At 36.5% G+C, this 25057-nt stretch overlaps 1 protein-coding gene across 1 annotated transcript in view; it reads right to left on the bottom strand.

Annotated features, from left to right (window-relative positions):
• The window catches only part of LOC126762253 (uncharacterized), a 29019-nt gene extending 10026 nt beyond the window's left edge, over positions 1–18993 (bottom strand). Inside the window, exons 1-14 of the mRNA XM_050478907.1 lie at positions 18916–18993; positions 15075–15584; positions 12525–12683; positions 11988–12462; positions 11680–11921; positions 10486–11613; positions 10116–10407; positions 5113–5609; positions 4878–5036; positions 3609–3908; positions 3341–3527; positions 2961–3208; positions 348–1469; positions 3–285 (exon numbers count right to left, since the gene is read on the bottom strand). Coding sequence (XP_050334864.1) covers positions 3–285; positions 348–1469; positions 2961–3208; positions 3341–3527; positions 3609–3908; positions 4878–5036; positions 5113–5609; positions 10116–10407; positions 10486–11613; positions 11680–11921; positions 11988–12462; positions 12525–12683; positions 15075–15583 — 5601 coding nt within the window. The 5' untranslated portion in view covers position 15584; positions 18916–18993. The remainder of the gene's footprint in view (positions 1–2; positions 286–347; positions 1470–2960; positions 3209–3340; positions 3528–3608; positions 3909–4877; positions 5037–5112; positions 5610–10115; positions 10408–10485; positions 11614–11679; positions 11922–11987; positions 12463–12524; positions 12684–15074; positions 15585–18915) is intronic.
• Positions 18994–25057: the final 6064 nt, after the last annotated feature.

Genomic DNA, 25057 nt, shown 5'->3' with positions numbered 1-25057 from the left:
AACCTATGCACAACGCTCGCGAAAATCAGCAAAATCGCAGTTATGCTCTTTACTCCAGCACCATTTCGCTTTTCTAAGTATTGGATTAGTTTTGGCAGGTGCAAATTCGCCCACTCAAGATTATTTTTGACGTTAGCAATGGCTTCATGAAGAACTGAAACAGAAGAACCGAAATGTAAGGCCTGCGCCTCCACGAAATCCTCCAGTACTCGTTTCTGCTTTGGCGTGGTTAAGTAGTTCGCGAGATCTTTAATTAAGTCAGCAAGGTTCGCCCAGCCACCAACCCTAAGTCAAAATGAGACATTAACAAAATGATAGATTACGATAAAGTATCGTAAAATAAATACCTGAGTACCAAATGTTCAATACTAGTGGTGACCATGTATAAGATATGTTCCACATTTTCGTAATTCTGTTTATACATTTCCGTTATACTCATACTGGCATATTCATTGGGTATATCACCGTTGAGTATTCTGATGTATTGTGTTTCATGGAAAAACTTCGTACAGCTCATTGCTCGCATGAGCTTCTGTTTTTCACTAACCTTTTTCTCATGATTGAACCATTTGTTGAGGGTTCCATAATAGGAAAGTTGGCTATCCCTTATAGCATTACAGTAGAGTGTTTCACGAAAATCTGCTGGCGCCTTAGAGAAGGTTCCCAATAATTCAGTGAAGTACTCAAATGCTTCCCGACCACAATTGAACAGATGATATTTACATGCCCAGTTGATGACGTTATTGCGATTGTAAATGTCGAGTACGGTGTCATTGCTTCGTGTTTCGCCCAAATGCTTATATATATTAGACATAATAGATCCTAAGTAGCTCCTAAACAACTTTTGCTGTTCCAATGTAAAGCGCTTTGCTACGTGTTGCACGTTCGTGAAAAATGCATGCCAAGGCAAATATTCGATTTCATATGTCAGGTATTCCGTAAACTCAAATACCTCATCGTAGCTCACCATGTCGACGAGTGCGAAATGGAATAAATCATCGATCAGCTGTGCGCGATTTATGATTGGTATGCCGCTGTGATTTGTTGTGGACAGCGCCGTTTTAAGTAGCCTCAATAAGGATTTCTCATAGAACACACGATAATAATTGGACTGGTGTAGATTGAAGAGTATCCATTTGTAAGGTTTGTCAAAAATTAGAGACATGTCGTTGTCCTTTTGTATATAATAGCGTGCTGTGAGGTTATCGAAATTGCGTTCCATGTCAGTAGTATATGTAAGTGGTATAGTATATGTGAGTATGTCAGTCTTAGCATCATGGGGATCCAACAAAAAACGCTTCTGAGTTAGATTGATTTGACCTTTAGCAGTGATATTGACTAACAGCACCGGATATCCGACTTGTTCGGTCCAATCGGAGAAGAACTGTTCTAAATGAACTGGCGGCCTAGAAGGCCAATATTTTTTCAAGTGTTTAAATAGCTGTTCTGGTTTGGTGTTTTTCAAATGACTGCGAAGCAAAAAAGTGGGTGGGTAATGGGTGTTTAGTGAAATAGAGTGATGTTTTAAATATAAATAGTTATATGACATTTATACGCTGCAAAATTAAACCGATAGGGACAGCAAACGATGCCATATTTTTGCCGTTCTTTTGACATTTTTCATCAGTATTCCTACTTTCACAACGAGTTGAAATTGTTAAAATTTACTCCCGAAATTTGGAGTGAGATCGAAATTCGGGGTCAGTCCAATTTATGGTCGTCATAATCGTCCTGTCAGATCAACAATTGAGTGGAACTAGAGTGGAGTCTAGTGGAAAAATTTGCATCCACAGGCAGAGTATTAAATGTTACCGCGGTTTACGGGCCGGCGGCGTCATTGGAATGTAGTTCTTCCATGAAGATTCGGACCGGTACGTTGCTGTGAATAGGAATCGCTACCACTCAATGATAGCCGAATATTTTTGGCCCGAATTGGACGATATGGTCTTAGACAATATGTGGCTTCAACAGGACGGCGCCACAAGGCACACAGCGAATGTCACAATTGATTTATTGAAAACTGAGTTTGGTGAACGTATTATCTCACTAAATGGCCCAGTCAATTGGCCGCCTCGGTCGTGCGATTTGACACCGTTAGACTATTTCCTGTGGAGCTATGTCAAGACTATGGTCTATGCAAACAAGCCAGCGACGATTGTTGAACTGCGTACGATATCGAACGTGAAATTATAGCAGTATCGGCCGATTTATGCTTGAAAATCGTCGAAAATTGGGTTTTAATATTATCGTCTCCACATTAAGCTCCTTTCAGCCAATATAGGCATGCCAGTGTTTACGCCAATTTTCTTAACCTTTGTTATAAATCTAGGCTGGGATGGCTTTCAACGCCTTCAGCAAATTTTAGTTCGGTCTCGGCTCATGGCGATGGAACGCTAGTCTAAATATTTTTTAGAGTTCCTACGTCATATTCATAAACCCACGTCTCGTTACTTGACGTTGTTTTTGCATAAGATAAGGTATTTTGGAGGTTTAGCATTAGCATGCTTCCTACCCAAAACATTAAGCAAAATACATATGTCAATGAGTCAATACAAAGTAGGTTTTAAGATTCTCTGTTATATCTGATGCAAATGAGATGGCTTTCAAGAACTGTTTCTTTAACTTTGATGTGAACATTTGAACGTGAATAAAAAATACTATTAGCTTAGGAACCTATACTTTTTACGCCATCTTCGAATGGCTAATGAATTGTTTAAATAGATTTTTCATGAAAAAAACACGTCCAGAGGTTTGCTCGAATTCAAATAGATATGAATGTCATAATGATATGCCAAACAGTATTGGGAAAAAAATCGAGTGTTTTTCTACTTCTTTGAAACAGGAAGAAAGCTTCTTTGGCAAATCGAAGTTAAAGATAAATGGTTTTACCAACCCATAATGCAATAAGACGCGATAAAATAACCAAAAAAGAAAAGAAAAGTCATCTTTAATATACTTACTATTTACTTAGGTAATCGCGTATGGCGTTATCAAAATTATGCACACCCATTAAATTGGCTATCATACGCAGAATAGCGGCGCCTTTCACATAAGTGATGCTGCTAAATTTTTCACCGATTTCTGCTGGGCTATTTACACTTGTAGCCAGACTGGTCAACGGTTGAGTGGCGTTCGTGGCGTCTATTTCAAATATCAAATGCAATTGTTTTATAACAAATTGTTGATCTAATTGATACTCCGGATATAGCTATCAGATCATAAACATATCATAAAATATATAAGTATAAGTGTTCATCCAAGACACAAAGAATTTTTAAGTGTCACAAAATATAAAGTACAGGTATAATAAATCACTTAATAATGCATTTATAATTCGTACCTGGTGCGCCATGAAGTACTGATAGTAGCGCGCAAATCCCTCATTTAACCAGAAGTAACTCCACCACTCCATTGTCACACTATTGCCGAACCACATGTGCGCTGTCTCATGCACAATTATGGTGATCGTGTACTCTTTGTCTAACCAGCCATCATTGTAGTCAGGCAGGTGTACTAGCACTTCCTCTCTAAATATTATTAGCAAGTGATTACAAGACACTAAGTTGGTAGATACATATGGTGTACTATATGTGCATAAGATCACTTACTTATAAATAACTAAACCCCAGTTTTCCATTCCATTATGTGGAAATTTCGGTGATGTAGCAATTTGCAGCTGAGGCAGTCCTAATTGCTTGTATGGCAGTTGGGTGTATGCGTCGTAAGCTTTTAAAGTTCGCTTTGCCACTTCGTAAGCAAAGTGTGTATAATTTTGATGTTCTGCACGCGTAATTACTTTAATATCATCATTGCCATATGTTGCGTATTCAGTAACCATAAATGCAAATAAATATGTGGACATAGGTGGTGTCGCAGCAAAGATGTCCAAATAGCGGTTACGGCTGGAACTAAGGGCATATGTATGGTATATAAATGAAATTTTGTTTAGGGAATGCGCGAAAGTGTATTAAAAATTCTATGTTATATTATGTAGTCTATATTCTATACTAAATTGGCTATGTTAACTTGTTTTATTTTATATATTTCAAATACTGTATTCTATATTTTCTTTTGTATATTCAATATTCTATATATTATGTATTCTGAATCCTACATATTCAATATATTCTGCATTCTGCATTTTATATCCTATCTTCTGTATTCTACATTATGTTTCCTATTTTTTCTATTTTATAAATTATACTGTGTATTATGTGCTCTATATTCAATACCCTATTTCCTATTTCCTATATTCTGTATTCTTTGTTCAATATTCTATGTTTCGTATTCTATACTCCATATTTTATATTTTCTATTTTCGATTCTGTATTCGATATTCAATATTCTATAATCCATATTCTATATTCTAAGTTCTATGTTCTATGTTCTATGTTCTATGTCTATGTTATATGTTCTATGTTCTATATTCTATATTCTATGTTCTATATTCTATATTCTATAATCCATATTCTATATTCTAAGTTCGAAGTTCGAAGTTCTATATTCTATATTCTATATTCTATGTTCTATATTCTATATTCTATATTCTATATTCTATATTCTATATTCTATATTCTATATTCTATGTTCTATATTCTATATTCTATATTCTATATTCTATATTCTATATTCTATATTCTATATTCTATATTCCATATTCTATGTTCTATGTTCAATATTCTATATTCTAAATTCTATATTCTATGTTTTTATATTCTACATTCTGTATTCAACGTTCTATATTCTATGATATACTCTATATTATATATTCCTAATTAAATTATATATTCCATATTTTTTATGCTCTATTCGACATTCTATTTTCCATGCTCTCTACACAACTATGAAATGCGAATCGCATATCTTCAAGCACTCACGCATCTGGTATACTCTCTAATAACTCTGCATTGAACACTGTCCTGTATTTGGTTGGCCGACTCACTTCCAAGCGGAATGTAGCTTTAAATTCGGGCTCATCAAAACAAGGGAATATGCTGCGTGCATCGACACGCTGGGATTGTGTTACGCCGATCCATCTGTAATTTGATGCAATAAATTATGCTTTAGAGATCACAAAAAATATCAACATTTATCAATTTAAGTTGCACGCACTTTTCCTTCTTGTTTTCGTCAGTGTAATTGGCGCGGAAAAAGCCTTGCATGCCATCGCGTATTTGTCCCTTGAACCCAAAGCGTAACATATATTTTTCGTACTGGTTTAGCTCATCTCTTAAAGACACTGTTAACTTTTGTGTTATGTTCTCGTAAGTCAATTCTTTTGTACCAAATGTCTGTATGACTACAGGCGTATTGTTGTTGTATTTGTATAGATAAATGGCAGTTATTTCAACAATATTTTTGTGTAAAGTGATTTCCCGCCCTTTACTGTATTGTAATGTTATGTTGACGTCCCCAACATAAGTGAATCGGCGTTCTCCATCGCTGGCCAAGAGATATGGTCTCAGCCAAATATCATATGATATGGGTGTAACATTCTTGCTTAGGCGATAAGACGGTTCTGGGGCATCACTAATGACAGCGCTGCAGCCCAGTAGCAGCAGAAACGTTGTTATTAAAAGATTCATTAAATATACACTCAAACACAGCCACTATTTATACGGTACAAATGATCGGCTTTTAACACAATATAAACAATTAAAACTAAACGAATTGTAAAATTAAAAAGTAAACATAAAATAATGAAAATTTTTACGAAAAATCCCCTTCGCGCTAAACTGTTCACTGAGAGTGTTGAATGCGTTCTGCAAGTTTTCATATAATCCCCCACCTGTTTATGGCCGGCTATAGCTGTTTAGCGGAGATAAATAACAATCAACAAAAATAAATAACCGTATGCATGTTTATTTGCGAAAACAGTCGCGTCCATAATAAAAGTAAAGCAAGTGTTAAATATGAATGTGTCAATAAGTTAAATCGGCTTAAATCGATTTTAGTTAAAGTAAATAAATAAATAAATACTTTCTCTCTTCTCTAAAACTCTGTGTGTACCATTTACGTTATTTTATTGTGATTTGAAGCTTCTGCTTTTAAGCGATTGTCCATGATAGATTACAAAGTCGAGTGCCGTAATTGGATATCTCAAGTTATACCATAAGTCGAGATAAGCAGCTTTAACATATTTAACGATTTTATTTCCAACATTTTTATACTCCAGCAAGATGATGCCACAGAGAATAATTACGTATAGCCTATCGTGTTTATACATATGTATACATATTTGAATGATCCCGATGACGAGGCGAGTTGAAATTCGCAAGTCAGTCCATACGTCCGTCCGTCCATGGAAACGATAACTGCAGTAAAAATGCACATATCTTGATGAAAGTTGGTACCTATATTCCTTGGCATCCAAGAAGGGTTGGTGTTGTAGATGGGTGTTTTGCGCGCTTCGTTCAACTTATGGTCAACATAATCGGCCTACTGAGTGTATAATTCGTAAGCCAATCACCCATCTTGGGATCTATTCGATCGAATTCGGTCGATTCGGCGCGGTTCTCAGCAACTCGGACTGACATATGGAACGACGACGAAAAACGTTGAGATCTTAAATTGAAAACGTACAAAATACAGCTTGTGCAAGAACTGAAGCCGGTCGACCTTCCCAGGCGACATCGCTTTTTTTCTCTTGGTGTGATTTCTTGAAAAATGATGCCGGTGAGAACATAACTGTCAATGGTGACCGTTATCGTGTCATGATAATCGACTATTTGATACCTAGAATTGAAGCTCGTGGTCACGGCGATATTTGGTTTCAACAAGACAGTGCCACTTCCCACAAATCTCATCAATCAATGGATTTATTGAGAGAACACTTAGGTGAGCAGGTAGTGTCACGTTCTGAGCCGGTAGATTGGCCGCCAAGATCGTGTGATATCACACCGTTAGACAATTTTCTGTGGCGATATGTGAAGTCTAAAGCCTATGCGGACAATTCCGCTTTAACTCCGGCCTTGGAGCAAAACATCAGTTATCGAAAACTGGACTAAACGGATGGAGCATCTGAGACGTATAAAAAATCGATATAAAAGGTTTTGTAGCTGTTGAAAGGAGTTAACTTCAACGTCCGCTCGTCTGACTATTAATTTTTCTGGAAAAGTTCAAACATGTTTGAGTTGAACATCAATTCTGAACACTTTAATCATTCTCTGTAAGCGAAAGAAGGCAATGAAAGAGCTTAGTTTTTGTTAATGAAAGAAATGAAACGAAATTTTAGAAACACCATGATGTTTAGCTCACCACAATTCAAAGATCTTTTAACAAGAGCGCTGAAGTACATACATATATCTCTAAGAATGCGAATATGTGGACGCAAATCGAGTGAGAGTAAGTAACCAATGAAACTAATATTAAAGCAATTCTTCGCTTGTTGACTTCTGGCGTTTTGAAAAGTTTCAGCATATTTAAAACCAAGTAGTCATTAAACAGATTTTTCTCCGATCCAAACCAATCACAGTATTATTTCGAATCGTATGTCTAGGGAAGTTTCTGAAATGTTTAAGAAACTACTGTTATATATATGCAATGTACAAACCGAGAAAAGGTTCATCTAGAAAACTTTTTTCGTTTTGGTTTATATTCTCTCCTCTCTTTGTAAATTCCTCCAATACAAAAGCCCCGATTACGCCCCTGTTCTTTAATGCGAGTACACCCAATATATTATTTTCAGTAGCATGCTTGCTTGTAGTTGTGTTTTATTGCGTCTGTTGTCATATTTATAGTAAAATATGCCACTTTTATGACACTTTCGGCAATAAAGAGCAAATGCACAAATAAACAAATTATCTAGTTATCGATGGCAGGTGATAAGCAGGCCAATTTTTACAGACATATGTAGATCCGAAGGCAATAAAATTATTTGAAAATGAGCAATATATTAAGTGAAGCGTCAATTATGGCAAAACAGTTAATTATCAGTGAGCAAATATTTAAAAATATATAAAAAGCTTTATAGACCTTATTTGTGATTATGTGATATCCAGTGGCGTAGCTACAACTTCGGGCGCCCGGGGCCAAGGATGTTCTGCCGCCCCCCTTTATCTACCTACCTACAAGTTTCATGAGGTTCTAACAAAAGAGAATTTTTACAAAATATCTTCGATACTAAGTACATAAAATTTAGGAACTAGAAACCACGCAAATTCTGAAGTTCCAAAATTCTCACAATACGGTTTTTGAGGAAATTGATAGTAAATTTACAAGACATCTTATTAAAAGCCATAGAAAAATCCCATTTTCGCCCTATATCTTGTACACTTTTGACACAAAGAAGCCGTTATTAATATATAAAACCAGCGAAGATCGTTTTGCCGCCCCCAAGATGTTGCGCCCGGGGCAACTATAACTATATCAAGCATAATGGGTCTAGCGGGAGATCTAAACTAATTGCATTAACATTACTTAAGGTGTTACATAGGCTTACAAGTTTCAAAAATCGATTTTTTTTTGCTGTCTTATTAAATTCTACAACACTTCTGGAATATTGTCTTACATTTTCAAGTTGATCGGAGTAGCAGTTTCAGAGATACAGCCTTGAGAACTTGTGCGCTAGAGGCTAGCTAGGCTAAGTGCGCCGTTTTTCTCGAAACTGAAAGAAGCGTGCGCATCTTTTTCCGAGGGGTCACTGGCAATTGTGTCGCAATGGTCGAGTTTAAAAAATTCAAAATAGGCCTCAGTTTCTGCGAGCACCTCTTCATTTAACGAAAATTTCCCGATTTCGATATATCTTCCGTTTTTATTAATTTATCGCTTTCGACGAACAGAAAGTTCAACTCACCTCATCATCCTGACGGGGACAATAAATTCGTTTCGAAAGTTTATATAAATCTCGTCAATCATCTGAGGATTACTTACTCATTAGTGCCACCAAAGATTTCATTTTATTTTTCCTCCAAAAATCAGAATCAGTCTTAGCCATTCAAGAGATTATTCGATTATATTTTCGTATTGAAGTATAGCTTTGGACCTAGATTGAAACTTAAGTGTGCTCAATTCATTAGATATAGTGGTCGCTTCACCTACATGATTTATCAACGGTAAAGACGCCAATAAGGTTATCCATCAACGTACTAACTACTCGTACAGTTGTCAAAGATGCTAAGTTACACTCAGGAAATCTGAAATTGAATCACAAATTTCAGTTGTGACTTAAAAAACAGCATCGTCCGCAAAGAGGGAGACTCTGCCGCACTGAACGTGTTTGTAGTTGTTGCTCAATATCGGTTAATTTTATCTTAGTGTTGCCCATTGATTTCACACTGGCGACAAGAGTCGGTCCATATTCTGCTTTTCCTTCCAAACCACATTCTCTAATTCTTGTACACGGTGAAGAAAGATATTTTTCATTAGCTAATTTTATCTCTGTTCAGCCTTTTGCAAGATATTTCTATTAGTATTTTATACCAAAAAAAAAAATAAATAAAATTCGAATTTGGGAACATGTTGAATATATTTGATTTGAACCGAGCGCTACTTTCAAAAAAAGAATATCTAATAGCTTAGCAGCGGACTGTTGGGAAAAAGAACACGTTGACTCAGCCCCTGTGTTTTTTTGTCGTCTTTTCGTTTATGAAAAAACAGTTGGGGCGGTAAAAGTTTTCGTGTGTGAACTCACAATTAGTTTCCTCCGAAAAAAGCCTTTTGCCATATAAAATCCCGGTCAATTACGGTAAGGTAGAACCGGCTGTCATGGGTATTGACTCTCTATCAGTCTTACGGTACAGTCTTACCTTCTGGCTGGTGAGAGAAGATGGGGTGAGAGTGCGGTTCCTATTGCTTTGGAAAGACCAAAGTTGAGTGTCACTGGATTTCACATATTTGGTTAGTATGATATGGGTACCGTGCTTGTCCGAAAGTATAGACTGCCTCTTACGATTGTTATAAAGCTTTTATTCGTTTTAATCACAAGAAATTGGCTTGATGACATTTCATATTTCACTCCATACTTACATATATACAAATGTATTTACAAACAAACTAAAAACAAGAACATATTTTCAACTGGATTTAAACTAGTTTTTAGAACTACCATACATAACTACGTGTATGTACATATTTTTACGTCACTACTAGGCATGCTCATGCAGGAACCAAACCTACTGCAGGTAGCGACCAACAAGAGCACATACCAACATCGTCAGAATGGCAATTGTGTTGGTTCCAGCGCCATTGCGGTTATCCAAATAGCTCCTAAATTGTCCCAATTTGTTTGTGGCCCATGCTAAATTCTCTGTCACTGTCTTTTCAGCGGTGACAAGTGTGGACTGGGCACTGCCGAATTTATCCTTGTTCTGTTCGTTGAAAGTCTTCAGACTCTCTTGCTCAGTCGTGGTGGTAAAACGAGCGGCAATATTAGCGATTACAGTGGCAACAGAAGAGTAGCTGCCCATACTGCAGAAGAAAGAAGAAATTCAATAATTAAATATAATAGATCCACATATCTAACTAAAACTTGAAGTGAGAACTTACGCTTCCGCTAGTTTGTCATAGTTGTCTGTGACTAATTTGAAGACCGGACCGACATTCTCATTATTTTCGGTGTACAGACTGCTGAGTGCGCTCGATTTATCCTGACGGCGAATGTCGTCACTCACAATGGCGTTGAAATATTTCGTAATGAGGGTTTCATCTTTAACACAACCCAATGTACTGAGTATCAGAGTTTGTTCAGTCGCCGAGTTGCTTGTCAAAAATTTGTTGAACAATGTATTGTAGTCGTTTTCAGTGCCGTAACGCATAGCATTACAGTATACAACCGAACGGATATTCACAGGCACTGCAGTGGTATTAATTGTGGCAAAATATTCTTTTGATTTGCTAATACACTCTTCATTGCCGAACTTGCAGGCCCAAGACAACACTTTTGTACGAGTATAGATATCCAAGGCGCTGTCCGTCGTTTTCTCTACAAAGCCAAGCTTTTCGTATGCCGCTTTCGTTAGTTCGAGTATATATTCGGCAAATTGTTTCGTATCGCTGCCAAGACGTATAGTTATGTATGAGAAGCCATTAAAGGCCGAAGTCCAAGGCAGGTAATTTGTTTCACTCTCCAAATACTCGAGCACCTCCAAAGCTTTGTCGTATTGCATGATATCAGCACGTGCCAAATTAAGCAAATCATCGACTATTTGAGCGCGATTAAGTTCATGAATGCCACCCCAGGTAGCAGAGTGCAATGTCTTATGTATGGCATCCCAAGTACTGTCATCATAGTTGACACGATAATAACCAGACTCCTGTACATTCAGTATGATCCAGTCGGCGCTGTTCGTTAAGTTAATTGTGAGTGGCGTTTTAGTAGCTTCCAGGTAAAATTTGGGTGTTGTGTCTGTGAAATTCTTCACATCGCTAGTTGTATATGAGATTGGGACCGTGTAGAGTAATTCAGTGTTGGCGGTATCACGATCTTTGAGCAGGAAACGCTCTTGCTTAACGCTGAAACTCTTCTTGTCAGCGGACAATTCGACAGTGATGAGCGGATAACCGACTTGTTCAGTGAAGCTAGTAAATACGTTTTCAGCATAAGTTTTGGTCGCCTCTGGCCAATATTGTAGCCAGACGGTTAGCAAATTGGCTGGAATGGTGTTAGTGTATTTGCTAACAAATGAAAAGAAAAACATTGTTTAAATGTTAGTTGTCATTGTATAAATTAAAAATACATACTGTTTGTTAAGATAGTCGTTTAGCGATTTTTTGAAGTTCTCCTCGCCAATAGCATGCTTGACCATGCGTATAATACTGGCGCCTTTATTGTAAGAAATACTATTGAACATCCGCGACAGATCACTTGGGGTGTTTGTATCTTCATCACTCATCGGATTTGTGCTATTGGTTGAGTCCATACTCATCACAACTTGTACTTGATCAACAATGAATTGTTGATCCATCCCCAATTCGGTTTCCACCTGTTGTGGAAGTGGCACATTTAAAATAAGAAAACGTCATTTATATATACAACATCGAATACACACCATAGCTGTGCCGAAGTATTGGAAGTAGCGTGCGAAACCTTCATTCAACCATGTATAACTCCACCAATCGCAAGTAACCAAATCACCGAACCACATATGGGTCTGTTCGTGCGCGACCACACCAGCAATCGATTGCTTAGCGCTGAGCGTCGTCGATTCCTTATCGTACAGCAAGGCACGTTCTCTGTAGGTGAGGAGACCCCAGTTTTCCATTGCACCGGCAGAGAAATCCGGAATTGCAGCCATATGCATTTTATCATTACCCATTTCGTAATACTTAATACCAATGTAGTTGTCGAGTGCGGCCAAAAGTTGTTGACCAACAGTGAAACTATATTCGGTCTGATCGTAATACTCAGGTCGTGCAATTACACCGAAATTAGTGTTATTGCGTTCTGTAAACTCGGACACGATGAAAGCGAGAAGGTAAGTGGACATACGTGGTGTTGGCGCGTACACATCCTCTACATAATTACTGAAAAAATCAAATATATATAATTGCATTAAACTTGAAAAGCGTTTATGAAATGTACTCACCCATCAGTGATTTGGCTGGAAATGCGCGTGTTGCCAAAGGTGTTGAATGTCGAGGGGCGTCTAATTGTCACGTTGAAGGTAGCCTTGAATTTTGGCTCATCGAATGAGGGGAAGGCGCGGCGTGCATGATGCGTTTGAAATTGCGTAGAGCCAATCCATCTGGAAAGTGAGTAATTTATTTAGAAATTGTGATTACTCGTTGCATTGCGAAAAAATTCAGTACGGTGCGTTTAATTGTATTGTAACCCCATAAAAAGATAAATTAATGAATAAAAAATGACCCTCCTTTTTATCAATAGCGTTGAATTGAATTTCTTCGATTTTCTTAAATCGTAGAAAGGTAAAACACAGTTTAGAAGGCGCTTTTTGCTGGCTACTGAAATGCTGTGAACTTTTGCCTGTATCTATTCGTTACCCATCTTAAGACCCAGCATTCATTATTGGATAATATTCGACCGAATAGATAACGTCCAGCATGCAGTGAATAATATATAGCAGTCGTAGCTGCGAGAGTACACGAAAACCGTGGAAATTGGAATTGGAACACAGCTTGTGCACTCAACTGAAGCCGCTCAACCTTCTCAAGCGACATCGCTTCGCTTTATGGGCTCTTCAAAAGTTTCAATAAGATCCGAGGCATTCGAGCAAAATTTTGTTCAGCGATAAGTCCCATTTCTGGGTATATAAACAACCAAAATGGCCACATTTGGCACGAAGAGCCACCTGAAGAGATTCAAGAGCTGTCATTCTTCTTCTTTACTGGCGTAGAAACCGCTTACGCGGTTATAGCCGAGTTAACAACTGCGCGCCAGTCGTTTCTTCTTTTCGCAAGGTGGCGCCAATTGGTGATTCCAAGCGAAGCCAGGTCTTTCTCCACTTGGTCCTTCCAACGGAGTGGAGGTCTTCCTCTTCCTCTGCTTCCCCCGGCGCGTACTGCGTCGAATACTTTCAGAGCTGGAGTGTTTTCATCCATTCGGACAACATGACCTAGCCAGCGTAGCCGCTGTCTTTTAATTCGCTGAACTGTGTCAATGTCCTCATATATCTCATACAGCTCATCGTTCCATCGAATGCGATATTCGCCGCGGCTAACGCGCAAAGGACCATAAATCTTTCGCAGAACTTTTCTCTCGAAAACTCGCAACGTCGATTCATCAGATGTTGTCATCGTCCATTCCTCTGCACCATATAGCAGGACGGGAATAAAGAGTGACTTATAGAGTGTTGTTTTTGTTCGTCCAGAGAGGACTTTACTTCTCAATTGCCTACTCAGTCCGAAGTACGCCCTGTTGGCAAGAGATTTTCTGCGTTGGATTTCGAGGCTGACATTGTTGTTGGTGTTGATGCTGGTTCCCAGATAGACGAAATTATCTACGACTTCGAAGTTATGACAGTCAATAGTGACGTGGGTGCCAAGTCGCGAGTGCGACGACTGTTTGTTTGATTACAGAAGATATTTCGTCTTGCCCTCGTTCACCACCAGACCCATTTTTTTCGCTGCACACTTTTTTTATAAAAGATTGTACCTTCTCGGTTTAGTTTTGCAGCTCGAATTATTTTCTCCAGAAGTAGGTTGTAGAAGTCACACGAAAGAGAGTCGCCTTGTCTAAAACCTTGTTTGGCATAGAACGGATCGGAGAGGTCCTTCCCGATTCTGACGGAGCTTTTGGTGTTGCTCAACGTCAGCTTACACAGCCGTATTAACTTTACGGGAATACCAAATTCAGACATCGCGGCATAAAGAGAGCTCCTTTTCGTGCTGTCGAAACCTTCTTTGAAATCGACGAAGAGGTGGTGTGTGTCGATTCTCCTTTCACGGGTATTTTCCAAGATTTGGCGCATGGTGAATATCTGGTCGGATGTTGATTTTCAAGATCCAGCCACACGGACAAGGTCCAATCAGTTTGTTGACGGTGGAAAAAACAACGGTTTGGTGTGATTTGGAAGCAGGTGAAATCATCAGTCCATATCTCTTTAAAGATGATTCCGATGAGAACGTAACCGTCAATGGCGACCGTTATAGCGCCATGATAACTGACTATTTGATGCCTGAAATTGAAGCTTGTGATCTCGGCGACATTTGGTTCTAACAAAAGCCACTTCCCACACATCGCGTCAATGAATTAATTTTTGGAGAGAACGCTTCGAGAACATTCGTCGATTGACCACCAAGATTGTGCGATATCACACCGTTAGACTTTCTCCTGTGGGTATAAGTCTAAAGCTTATGCGGACAATCCTGCTTCGATTCAGGCCTTGGAGAAAAACATCGCGTATGTCATTCGCTCGTTATCAGTCGAAATACTTGAACGAGTAATCGAAAAATGCACTCAACGGATAAACCATCTGAGACCTAGTTTGAAACAGATAATCTTCAAAAATTAAAAGAACGTTCTTTCGAATCATAATAAACATTTCCCATTAAATTGGAAGTTTGTTTGTTTTCTCTTTAAAAAGTAGGAAACCTCGAAATGGTGCTGGTGCTTTATTACATATTTCTCACATTGTCACACATCAACATTTTTTTACACCTAACTAACGGGTACTCACTTTGTGTTATTCGCCGAATCCACATATGAACTGCGATAGAAACCCTGCATGTCATCGTCCATGGTGCCATTATAGACGAAATGCAAGAAATACGTTTTATTCGCTACCAATTCTGTCGTCAAATCGTATTGGATTTTGTCGGTGACACTATTAAGTGTGCCCGCGCCCAAGTTAGTTATGGTATTGGGTGCGTCTTCAGACCATAATTCTCTAGTTGTATAATTTAAGTTTTTCGTATGTAGAATTAATGTTTTCGTATTGATGGTTGAATTGATTTGTATGGTAACTTCACCATCAAAAGTGAAGCGTTTATTGCCATCAGTTTCCAATAGGTACGGCGTAAGCTTTAGATTGTAATTCCATGGCAGTATTTCCGTTGGCAAACGATAATCGTTACCGTCGGCTGCAACCGCTCTGCCGGTCACCTCGGTTTGTTGTTCATAGGGTGCAGCAAAAGCTGTAGCGCACAAAAATGCCACCAAAAAGGCAGCGAGGTACAGTTTGGACATTCTGTAATATATAGAAATGAAATGGAAATGTAAAATTATTAAATTATATTATTTTGAAATCAATCACTTAAATCTATGTACATTAATTTAATATTTTATTTATAAAGCTTAACTTATTTACTTTGATGACTTGCTTCTATATTCAACTTTTCTTTACGCAAATTCGAAAAAGTTGCGTTAAATACCGCAATGAGTTCGATGACGACCATATAATAAACCTACAAGAATTTATTGGATTTCTTATCATGCCTGTCATAAATTCTGTTCTGAGTTTGCGAATAAAATATATGCGTAATCGATATCAATATCAATAGCTATGAACTATAAATTGTCTACAGTTGTTTCATGATTTATGCCGAAGATAACTGTGAAAGCACTTTATTGTGTACTTCTGAGAATTCTATAGCTTTCATTCATTACAAGTAAAATCTAATTATTAAGGCGACATCCATTTTAGAATTCCATCCAATTCATAAATTTTCATTAATACAGCTGGGGTTACATTTATAAAAAAAAACAGCAACATAGAGCTTTCGAAAAAGCTTCTCAAGAGCTCATACAAACTTCACTATCAGTTTCTAAATCATTTCAGTTAAAGTTCTGTACTTTCAACAATATTTTTATTATAATATCCACATAACGAAATAACTTATAGCATTTGTTTTTTGGAGCATTAAAATTAAAGTTTGATTAAATTTGGCATGATTTGATAAGCGGCATTAAAAATCTAAAGAATGAGTAATGGCAAAATGAAAAGAGTTCTAGTGCTACTTTTGACGCACGACTCTTTTTAACTCTTGCAACTCCTACACTTAGATTAAAAGAGATAGCTAATAATACGCATGAAATTTCTTAGCTGTTAGCTGAATTTTCCGTTCACAAAAACATTACTAAGTTGATAGATTTGGTTAGGTAATGTCAAGAAACTGATTCCGCTTGAACGGCTAAAAAAGCGATAATCGATAATGTCACTACTAGCCGTCTCAAGTCCAACCATAAGTAGGTAGGTAGGTAGGAGTGCAGCCTTATCGGTTAGCACTTGATGTGCCATTTTGATACAAGAACCACCTGTATCTGCTATTACGTTTCACCTTCTCTCTCAAACCATTTTGAGGTTTCGATGAAACTACTTATGTCCGATATGCTTCTGGTGGAAATCCATTCAAGATTTGGTGCTTGGTGGATTCCGAGTGTTTTATGTCGGATCTGTGCTAGAGCTGGGCATTCGCAGAGAAAGTGGAAGATTGTTTCCTTGTTCCCTGCTACTCCGCAGCCACGGCAGATATCGTTGTAGGGCAATCCCATTTTGGACGCATGTTCCCCAAATGGCCAGTGCCCTGTTGTGGTAGCTGTTATTCTGTAAATACTTTTTCTTGACCTATTTAATAAATCATTTGTTCTTTTCCTGTCATATGTTGGCCATAATTGTTTAGTTATGACGCTTTTTGTAATGTTTTTCCACCTGTTGTTTGCAATTTGCTGAAATTGTCTATTGATCTCTCCTTGTATCGATCCCAGCGGGCTTTGTATTAGCTCCGCCTCGGATTCATTGAGGAAAACTCCTGCCTTTGCCAACTCGTCTGCTTTTTCGTTACCGAAAAAGTTCCTGTGTCCGGGAACCCAGATCAAGTTTAGCTGGAGCTTGTCTTTTATTGAGCTTAGTGCTCTCTTGCAGCTGTGAACTATACTGGAATTTGTCATGTGTGAAGACAATGCCAGGAGGGCCGCCTGGCTGTCCGTAAATATAAGTAGGACAAACGATATGACTCACCATCAGCCTTAAAAGCAAGAGAGCGAGCGACTAGATTTAACCACTTCGCTATCCTCCACAGAACTTTGAGAATTCACTTGCGAAAAGTAAGAATATTGTCTCCTATTGAACAATTACCAGTAAAAACCGTAACTATGTAGATGAACCTTGCTAAAAGCAAGTAGTTTGGTAATTCGGTTGGGCAAGAAGGATTTCACAGGCGTGTTGGTTGCTGAACAATGCTTTGCTGAACTCACATGAGGTCCATAGACCCATAGACTCCACGCTAGTGCGCCAGAGGAAGTCCCAGCTTATTCCCAAATCACTGACATTCGGGCAAGATTAAATTTTCTTAGTAAGATAATAACGAAAATATTTCAATCACAAAATATTGCATGCAAAATTTTATGAAGATATCTCTTTAAATATAAACAAGTTTTCCATACAAAAATTTAAACGGGTATTTCAGTATGTAAGATAAGTATATGCTAAAGTCGTCCGATATTGGTGGTTCCGACAAATGAGCAGCTTCGTAGAGAAAAAAGAGTTTGCAGCTCGATATCACAAAAACTGAGGGACTTTTTGGAGAGAAAATGAGGTTTCAGATCGATATCTCATATACTGAGAGACTTTTTGAAGAGGAAATTAGATTTCAGATCGCTATCTTAAAAATAGTGACTTCTTGGAGAAAAAATGAGGTTCCAGATCGATATCTAATAAACTGAACAACTTCTTGGAGAGAAAACGAGGTCTCGGATCGACATCTCAAAAACTGAGGGACTACTTGGAGAGAAATGAGGTTTCAGATCGATATAGCAAAAGCTGAGGGACTAGTTCGCATATATGAAGACAGAAGGTCGTGCTCGTTTGATCATTTATATATAATGTATATATTTTATAGAGTTGCTTACGTTTCCTTTACGTATTTCAAATTTCGTGGAAAACTTAGTAGCTGATCAGGATATAAAAAGTTGGAGTATGTGATTATAAGCTCATATAAGAATGATCAGCTATGACTAAGTTGCTCATCAACATAATTGTAAAAAGTCAACCGACTTTGGTCCTTTCATATATACTTTTATCAAAAGAGACCACTTCACATATGTAACTAATTGTACGCTTTTCCGTTGTTGTTTTTGTTTTAATTCTCACTTAGATACTATACGTTTTTCAGACTAAGTATTACAAAAGATCGAAGCAAAATAAATTAGGTGGGTATGTAAAATGGGTCACTGGATCTGTGTTTTTAAGATATTTCTTAATTATAACAACTTATTTGTTTTAGAAGTTGATCCAAAAATGATTAAAATATAAGGTTTTTTTTTTAAATAATTCTTATCTTCTTGAATTTAAGCCATGTCCATTGCCAAAATTCACAAAATTCTCACTTCACTTTAAATTTGCACTTTGGTTTTGTCTCACTGTTGCTTATCAGCTTTCGTGTTTTATTTTCTGCCATATCCTTTGCATTAAAAAAATCAAAGACTATTTCACAACTCAACACCAATCTCTCGCTCTATATACATATATATGTATATATATATATATTTATAAATTTATGTATATCCTTTTAAGTGCTAACCTTAAGTGCCTTGTTTTTCTACCGTTTTCGGCTGCGGACAGCAATCTGTGGCGGTTAAATGTCTTAAACTAATGTCTAAATGAAAGCACATAGACCTTTATAGCTAAGCAACGTCGCGGCTTATCTACTGTTTTAAACTAACTTTATTAGCAATGATAAGGATAATTATCTCTATTGCCGACAAGAGCTAGATATTTTATATTACAATATTAAGAGCAATTATAGCCACTCGATAGAGCAATATCACTATACAAATAAATACAAACATGCAAACATACACACAATGGCGATATCATATTGCTTGTATGGACGCAAATTCATTGCTGGCAAAAATGCACAAGTGTGAGTGTGTCAACACGCATACATACAAACAAGTAAATGTGAGCTCATAAGGTGGGTGTTCCAGTGCTGTAGCAACCAATTGTTTTTGGCAAAAATATTTCAATTATTTGTTTATTGCACTTTTTTATTTTATTATAAGCATTTTTGGTTAATTTCAGCGATTCAAAATACGTAATCAGTTAATTTATATTTTAACTGCTTCATGTGCTAGGTCTCTCTCCAATTTCCGCTTAGCAGAATAAAGCAGAAAAGCGCATATATGTTGGTTGCTTTATCTGTAAACACCCTTCAATCAGTGAGGTTAGGAATATAATTTTTTTATGCACCTCATACACTAGGTGTTTATTTCGTCGGTTAAGTACTGGGCGCAGTTTACAGCTTCGCTTATCTCATGTTATCAATAAGTAGTCTTGCTTGGACTCTCTTCATGCCGGCCTGTTTACGATTTCGCAATACGTGCATTGCACAAGAGTATAACAGTTTTGCTCACATATACGTAATGGTTGCTTGTTATGCATTAAATCGGTCGGCAAATATTTTGGACGTATACGATTAGAATGATCGTCAATAGATTTGTTAAAAGAAATTGAGTTATCTTAAATTGTTTTATCTATTCCCTAAATGTTAGCTTATCACGGATATAAAATGTTTCAAGATTCATGAAATGCTATAGGTAATTCTGTTATTCGTTGTGTTGGGGAATTCTTCTTAAAAAGTTGCTTCTCTTTTCTTTGCCCATTCACTCTCACAATGCACAAGTATTGCACAAAAGTAGTATAACAGTTTTCCCGGCATAACACTTTATACTCTCGCAATTTGCAAGGAAGTAAATACTTTGAGGTGTTGAAAAAATGTTGCGAAAGTCAACCAGAAAATCGGAAAATATTGTATAAGGCATATGATATTTACATACAGATCAATTCCATTCATATTCAGCGCCGAAATACATAATTTCTCAGAAAATTTCTTTACTTAATTGCATTGAAAAATCGGGCATATCTTATTGGACGACAATAAATGTAAATGGTTTAAAGTCAGGTAACAAATCACTCGATAAGAAATATGGGACAGTGTAAGGTGTGGAGTAATTACATTAAGTTCTGACATTGTTCAAGTACTCGTATACTCGAGAACTTGTTTTTAAGCAATTGTATGATGATAAGTCACATATGACCGACATATTAGGAATAAGTATGATAGAAGAACCTAAATCCTTATATTCGTATTGAAAGGGTGATGCATTTCGAGGTTCTCTACTTTGTTAAAGAAAATACATAGAAAGTTCAATTTTAATGGGGAATGTTTATTATCATTCATTAAAAGGAACATTTAAAAAAAAAAATTCAAATATTGGCCGCGGCTATGTCTCAGATGGTCCATCCGTTGAGTCTAATTTTTGATGACTCGTTCGAGCATTTTAACTGGTAACTGGCGAATAACAAGCGTGATGTTTTACTCCAAGAACAAATCGAATCGGGATTTTCCGCATAGACCTTTACATATCCCAAAAGGTCTAACGATGTGATATCACACAATCTTGTTGGCCAATCGACCTGCCCAGAACGTGAAATTATCTGCTTTACCGAAATATTCTATCAATAATTCTATTAATTGTGATGTGTGGGAAGTAGCGCCGTCTTGTTAAAACCAAATGTCGCTGAGATCACAAGCTTCAATTTCAGACATCTAATAGTCATTTATCATGCCACGATAACGGTTGTCATTGACCGTTACGTTTTCACTGGCATCATTTTTGAAAAAATATGGACCGATGATTCCACCGGCTCACTAACCACACCAAACAAATGACGGCTCATTAATCTCTTCAGGTTCCTCTTCGTCCCAAGTGAGCCCGAAAAAGGTCTCATCTCTGAAAAAAATTTGGCTCGAAAACGTCGGATCTTCTTGGAACTTTAAATTAGCCGAGTTGTTCCCTACGTCAGTCTGAGTTGCTACGAGCGGCGCCGAATCGACTCTCCACGGTTTTCGTGTACACTCTTAGCTTGACGTGTATTTAGTCGAATATTATTCAATAATGAATGCTCGGACTCAAATGAGTGATGGTGTGTCTTATAGTATGCTCAGTATGCTGACTATATTGACCATAAGTTGATCGGAGCGCGCGAAACTAATTTTTTATAGAACGTGCATTATCGTAACAAATTTGAACGATTTTTGTAAACGTTGTTCGGGCGTAAGTCTTTCCAGGATAAATTGAATATTGAAGAAAAATAACATGACAGCTTGACAAGACTCACGCGCGATCTGTGGTTCTAAAAGTGTTTAAAAAAAGTACCTGTACTCACTGTTAGTATATGAGAGCTTGGGTAAAGCGCAGACCGAATTCACACAATAAACTATAGCATACCCAGTGTTTTACGTTGACTTAATTTTTATAAGTTGTATAAATCTAAGTGATAATATAGTCAATAAAAAAAATTAAAAAAATTCCATACGCATCCCAAAACACAGAACAGTAAAAGCTCTGGTTTATGAAGCCTGAACATTTCCAAACACTGCTCCGAATCATCAACTCGTCGTTGGTTGTGGTCAAAATTGAGCTCGCGTGGCATCCAATTTGCACAGAGCTTTCTCATACCTAATTATACGTGAAGGTCAAATTTGTACACACGCTTTTTGAAGGCTAGGGCTAACTAAACATCATATGGGTTAATTTCTAGTAGAGCCATCTATATGTCAGGCTGAGGACCTTTCAAATGACTTGTTATATAGGCCATTTCTAGAACTCGCAGACTTGTTGCCATGCCATATTAGCTATTAAATTTAATTTTCAATTTCAAGAATTTATATTCAGTAAACCAAAAACAAATTAATTAATTAAAGCGTGTGCCATGAAGCCTTTTCCGATTCCACTTGATTATAAATTGATTTGTACAAAGATTGCGATATCAGTAGGTATAACAAGAAAATACTCGATAAGGCAGATAATATTATTGAAGGTTTTTTCCCCAATCCCGAACTTTCGGGATTCGTTGCATATTTCCTGACTCAGAATAGCCAAAATCTTTATTTCAGCCGGCTAGTTGATTCGCAGTGGTTGAAGATAAGTACTGCCTTCATCCCAAATCCCAATGAAGCCTTGCAGAGATCGCTTACAAAATTTAGGCACCGACCAACCATCGGTGGAAGTGAGGTAAAGGCAAATTATAATATTTATTCATAAAACCTTCGAGGTTTGACGTTGTTTATTTTAAAACTGGGAGACTTGTTTATTAAAGCTAAATCGATTAACTACTTGTAAATTTAGTCACTCTAATCCCCATGTATGACATTTTACTTTGATACCTTATCGTACTCAGAATTGTGTTAGTCAGCACATACTTTGACTCTATCTAATCTAATTTGCAGCAGTTAAATCTAATTTTATTGGTGTTAATGTCATTCCTTTATTTTAACTATTACTGGTTATTATTAAAGTTGAAAGCAAATTAAAATTTATGAACAAGTTGTTCGGGGATTTTTCCGGAAACACTTCCATATATCAATGCCATCATATAATGTGTTTACGGTCAAGGGTTAATTGATTTTCGTTCAGTTATGAAATCATTCCTCTAAAAACACTTAAAGGAATCATAGAATTTTAGTTTGCTTTATGATATGGATTTACTTTTCTTGAGATAATCGGCTTATACTCTTCAAATTTAATTGAAAAGTTAATATTTGTTAAGTTATGATAATCTAAGAGTCGCACTTTTACAAAGTCTAATTTTGAATGTTTTTCGGAACTTTTTAGATTCTCAAGTAAAGAATTAGGATTTTATTACCTGGATTTTCTTTCACATTCTTTTTATTTTCTAGATATGTTTAATCTAAAGTTTGAGGTTTTTTTGAAAAGTTTCATCAATATAACCTAAAGTAATCAAAAATTGTCTTTACTATCGCCTTCAAAGTAGGCTTCTTTTAAACAAGAACCAATTTTACATTTGCTATCAGTTTCGGCTAGTATTTTGTGCTTCATTGCAAAGGTTTTTACGATTTTTTACTCAAGCGCCATTCGCTAGATTGTTGAACGTCATATTCATAAGCAAACACGCCTCATCATCCGCATTGATGTCTCACGTTCGTCGCAAAAGACTCAGGTTTTTTAGAATGAGTTTAGCATAGACACGAACCAAGCTCAAATTAAACAAAATGTATTGAGTTGAGCCATAAGAAATGCTTAGATTATCTGTAACGATTTTCACGCACTGTTCTGTAACTTTTTCAATGCTATCGTCATTAGCAGAGCTGGATGACGATTCACAAATCATGCAAGTTTTCGATGATTTCATGACCATCACTGAATGCTTTGTGCCACACAAAAAAATATACTCGTGATAAAGTAGACTTTCCATAACACTTCTGTAACATTTTTAAAGATTCTATGTCCTTGATTCCATTGGAAACATAAAATTCAAGCAAGCTCGTTTTCGGTTATTTTTTCGTGGTAAAAATTGCTGTCGAACATATACTAATTGATATGTGTATCGAGATCAAACATCAAACAGCTGGAAAAAATTTTGTATCAGTATAAGAAAAATATCGATTTGGATTGCGAGCGTTGCATATAAATGGACCAGTCCGAATTAAATTCGATCAGATGGTATTTTGTTTATTTCGAAATACCTTCATAAAGTTAATAATTAACTATTAATTTAAGTTTATCGTAGAAAAGTTGAAAAATAATTGCTTTACATACTTACATACATACACATATTTAGCATATAGTATTTGCTTAAGCTGTACAACAACAATTTATCAATTAAAGATTACATCAGCACTCACCTGAACCACAATCTTTAGAAGTAGTGTGAAGGATTATTAGCCCAGATAATTCCTAAAAAATTGGCTTTGCGTCCAGTCTACACACAAAATAATATAATTATAAACATTCAGACAAATTGCGTCTCTCAAAGTGTAAATTTACAAATATGTGATAACGAGATGCATAACTGCATCACTTCTAGCGATGAAATAGAGTAGTATCACTTTATTCTTTATCTTCCATATTCGTAAGAACGATTGAAAAAAACTTGAATAAATTAGAGAGAAAATGGTAAGAGGAAAAAATTGGTTTTGATGTAAATGCATTAGGGTGGTAAAAAATATATATAGTACATACGTATGATACTTAAAAATATTTTTCTTTTGTAAAATAATTATAAATATTTATAAATATTTATTTATATTTATGTATATATAACAATTTTTTTCATGTTTTTTTTCTAAAAAAATTTGCAATTAAAATTTTGTTAATTTGTTTTAACTCTTTAAAAATATCTGATTTTTTTGGAAAAACATATTCTAAACTCGGCAATTGCGACACCATTCCCAGTTGGCAGGACAACTCCTTAGATGATTATCTAAAGTGAAAAAACATGTTTTAGTAAAAACCTTAACTTAGAATTTGGACGAAAGAAAAAAACTGAAAATTGGTTTAGGGTAGACATTTTTACAAAAAAAAACTAAAATTTCAGTGAACATTTCTCGATATTTTTTTTTTTAAATAGTTGTAATCGAAATAAAAATCCTTCGTCCAAGAATTCTATCGCAAAGACCTGTGAAAGATTTCATGAAGATCGATTGAGTAGTTCTCAAGAAACCTTGTAAAACACGTTTAAAGACGGCGCACTTAGCCTAGCTAGCCTCGAACGCACATGTTCTCAAGTCTGTATCTCCGAAACTATTACTGAAATCAACTTGAAAGTTTAGGGTAATATTCGAGAGGTTGCAGAATTTAATAAGATAATAAAAAATCAATTGTTGAAACCCCTAAACCCATAACAAATAATATATATTT

This window comes from Bactrocera neohumeralis, chromosome 2 (assembly GCF_024586455.1).
Source record: "Bactrocera neohumeralis isolate Rockhampton chromosome 2, APGP_CSIRO_Bneo_wtdbg2-racon-allhic-juicebox.fasta_v2, whole genome shotgun sequence".
Taxonomy (NCBI): domain Eukaryota; kingdom Metazoa; phylum Arthropoda; class Insecta; order Diptera; family Tephritidae; genus Bactrocera; species Bactrocera neohumeralis.
This window is presented reverse-complemented; position numbering and strand designations above follow the sequence as displayed.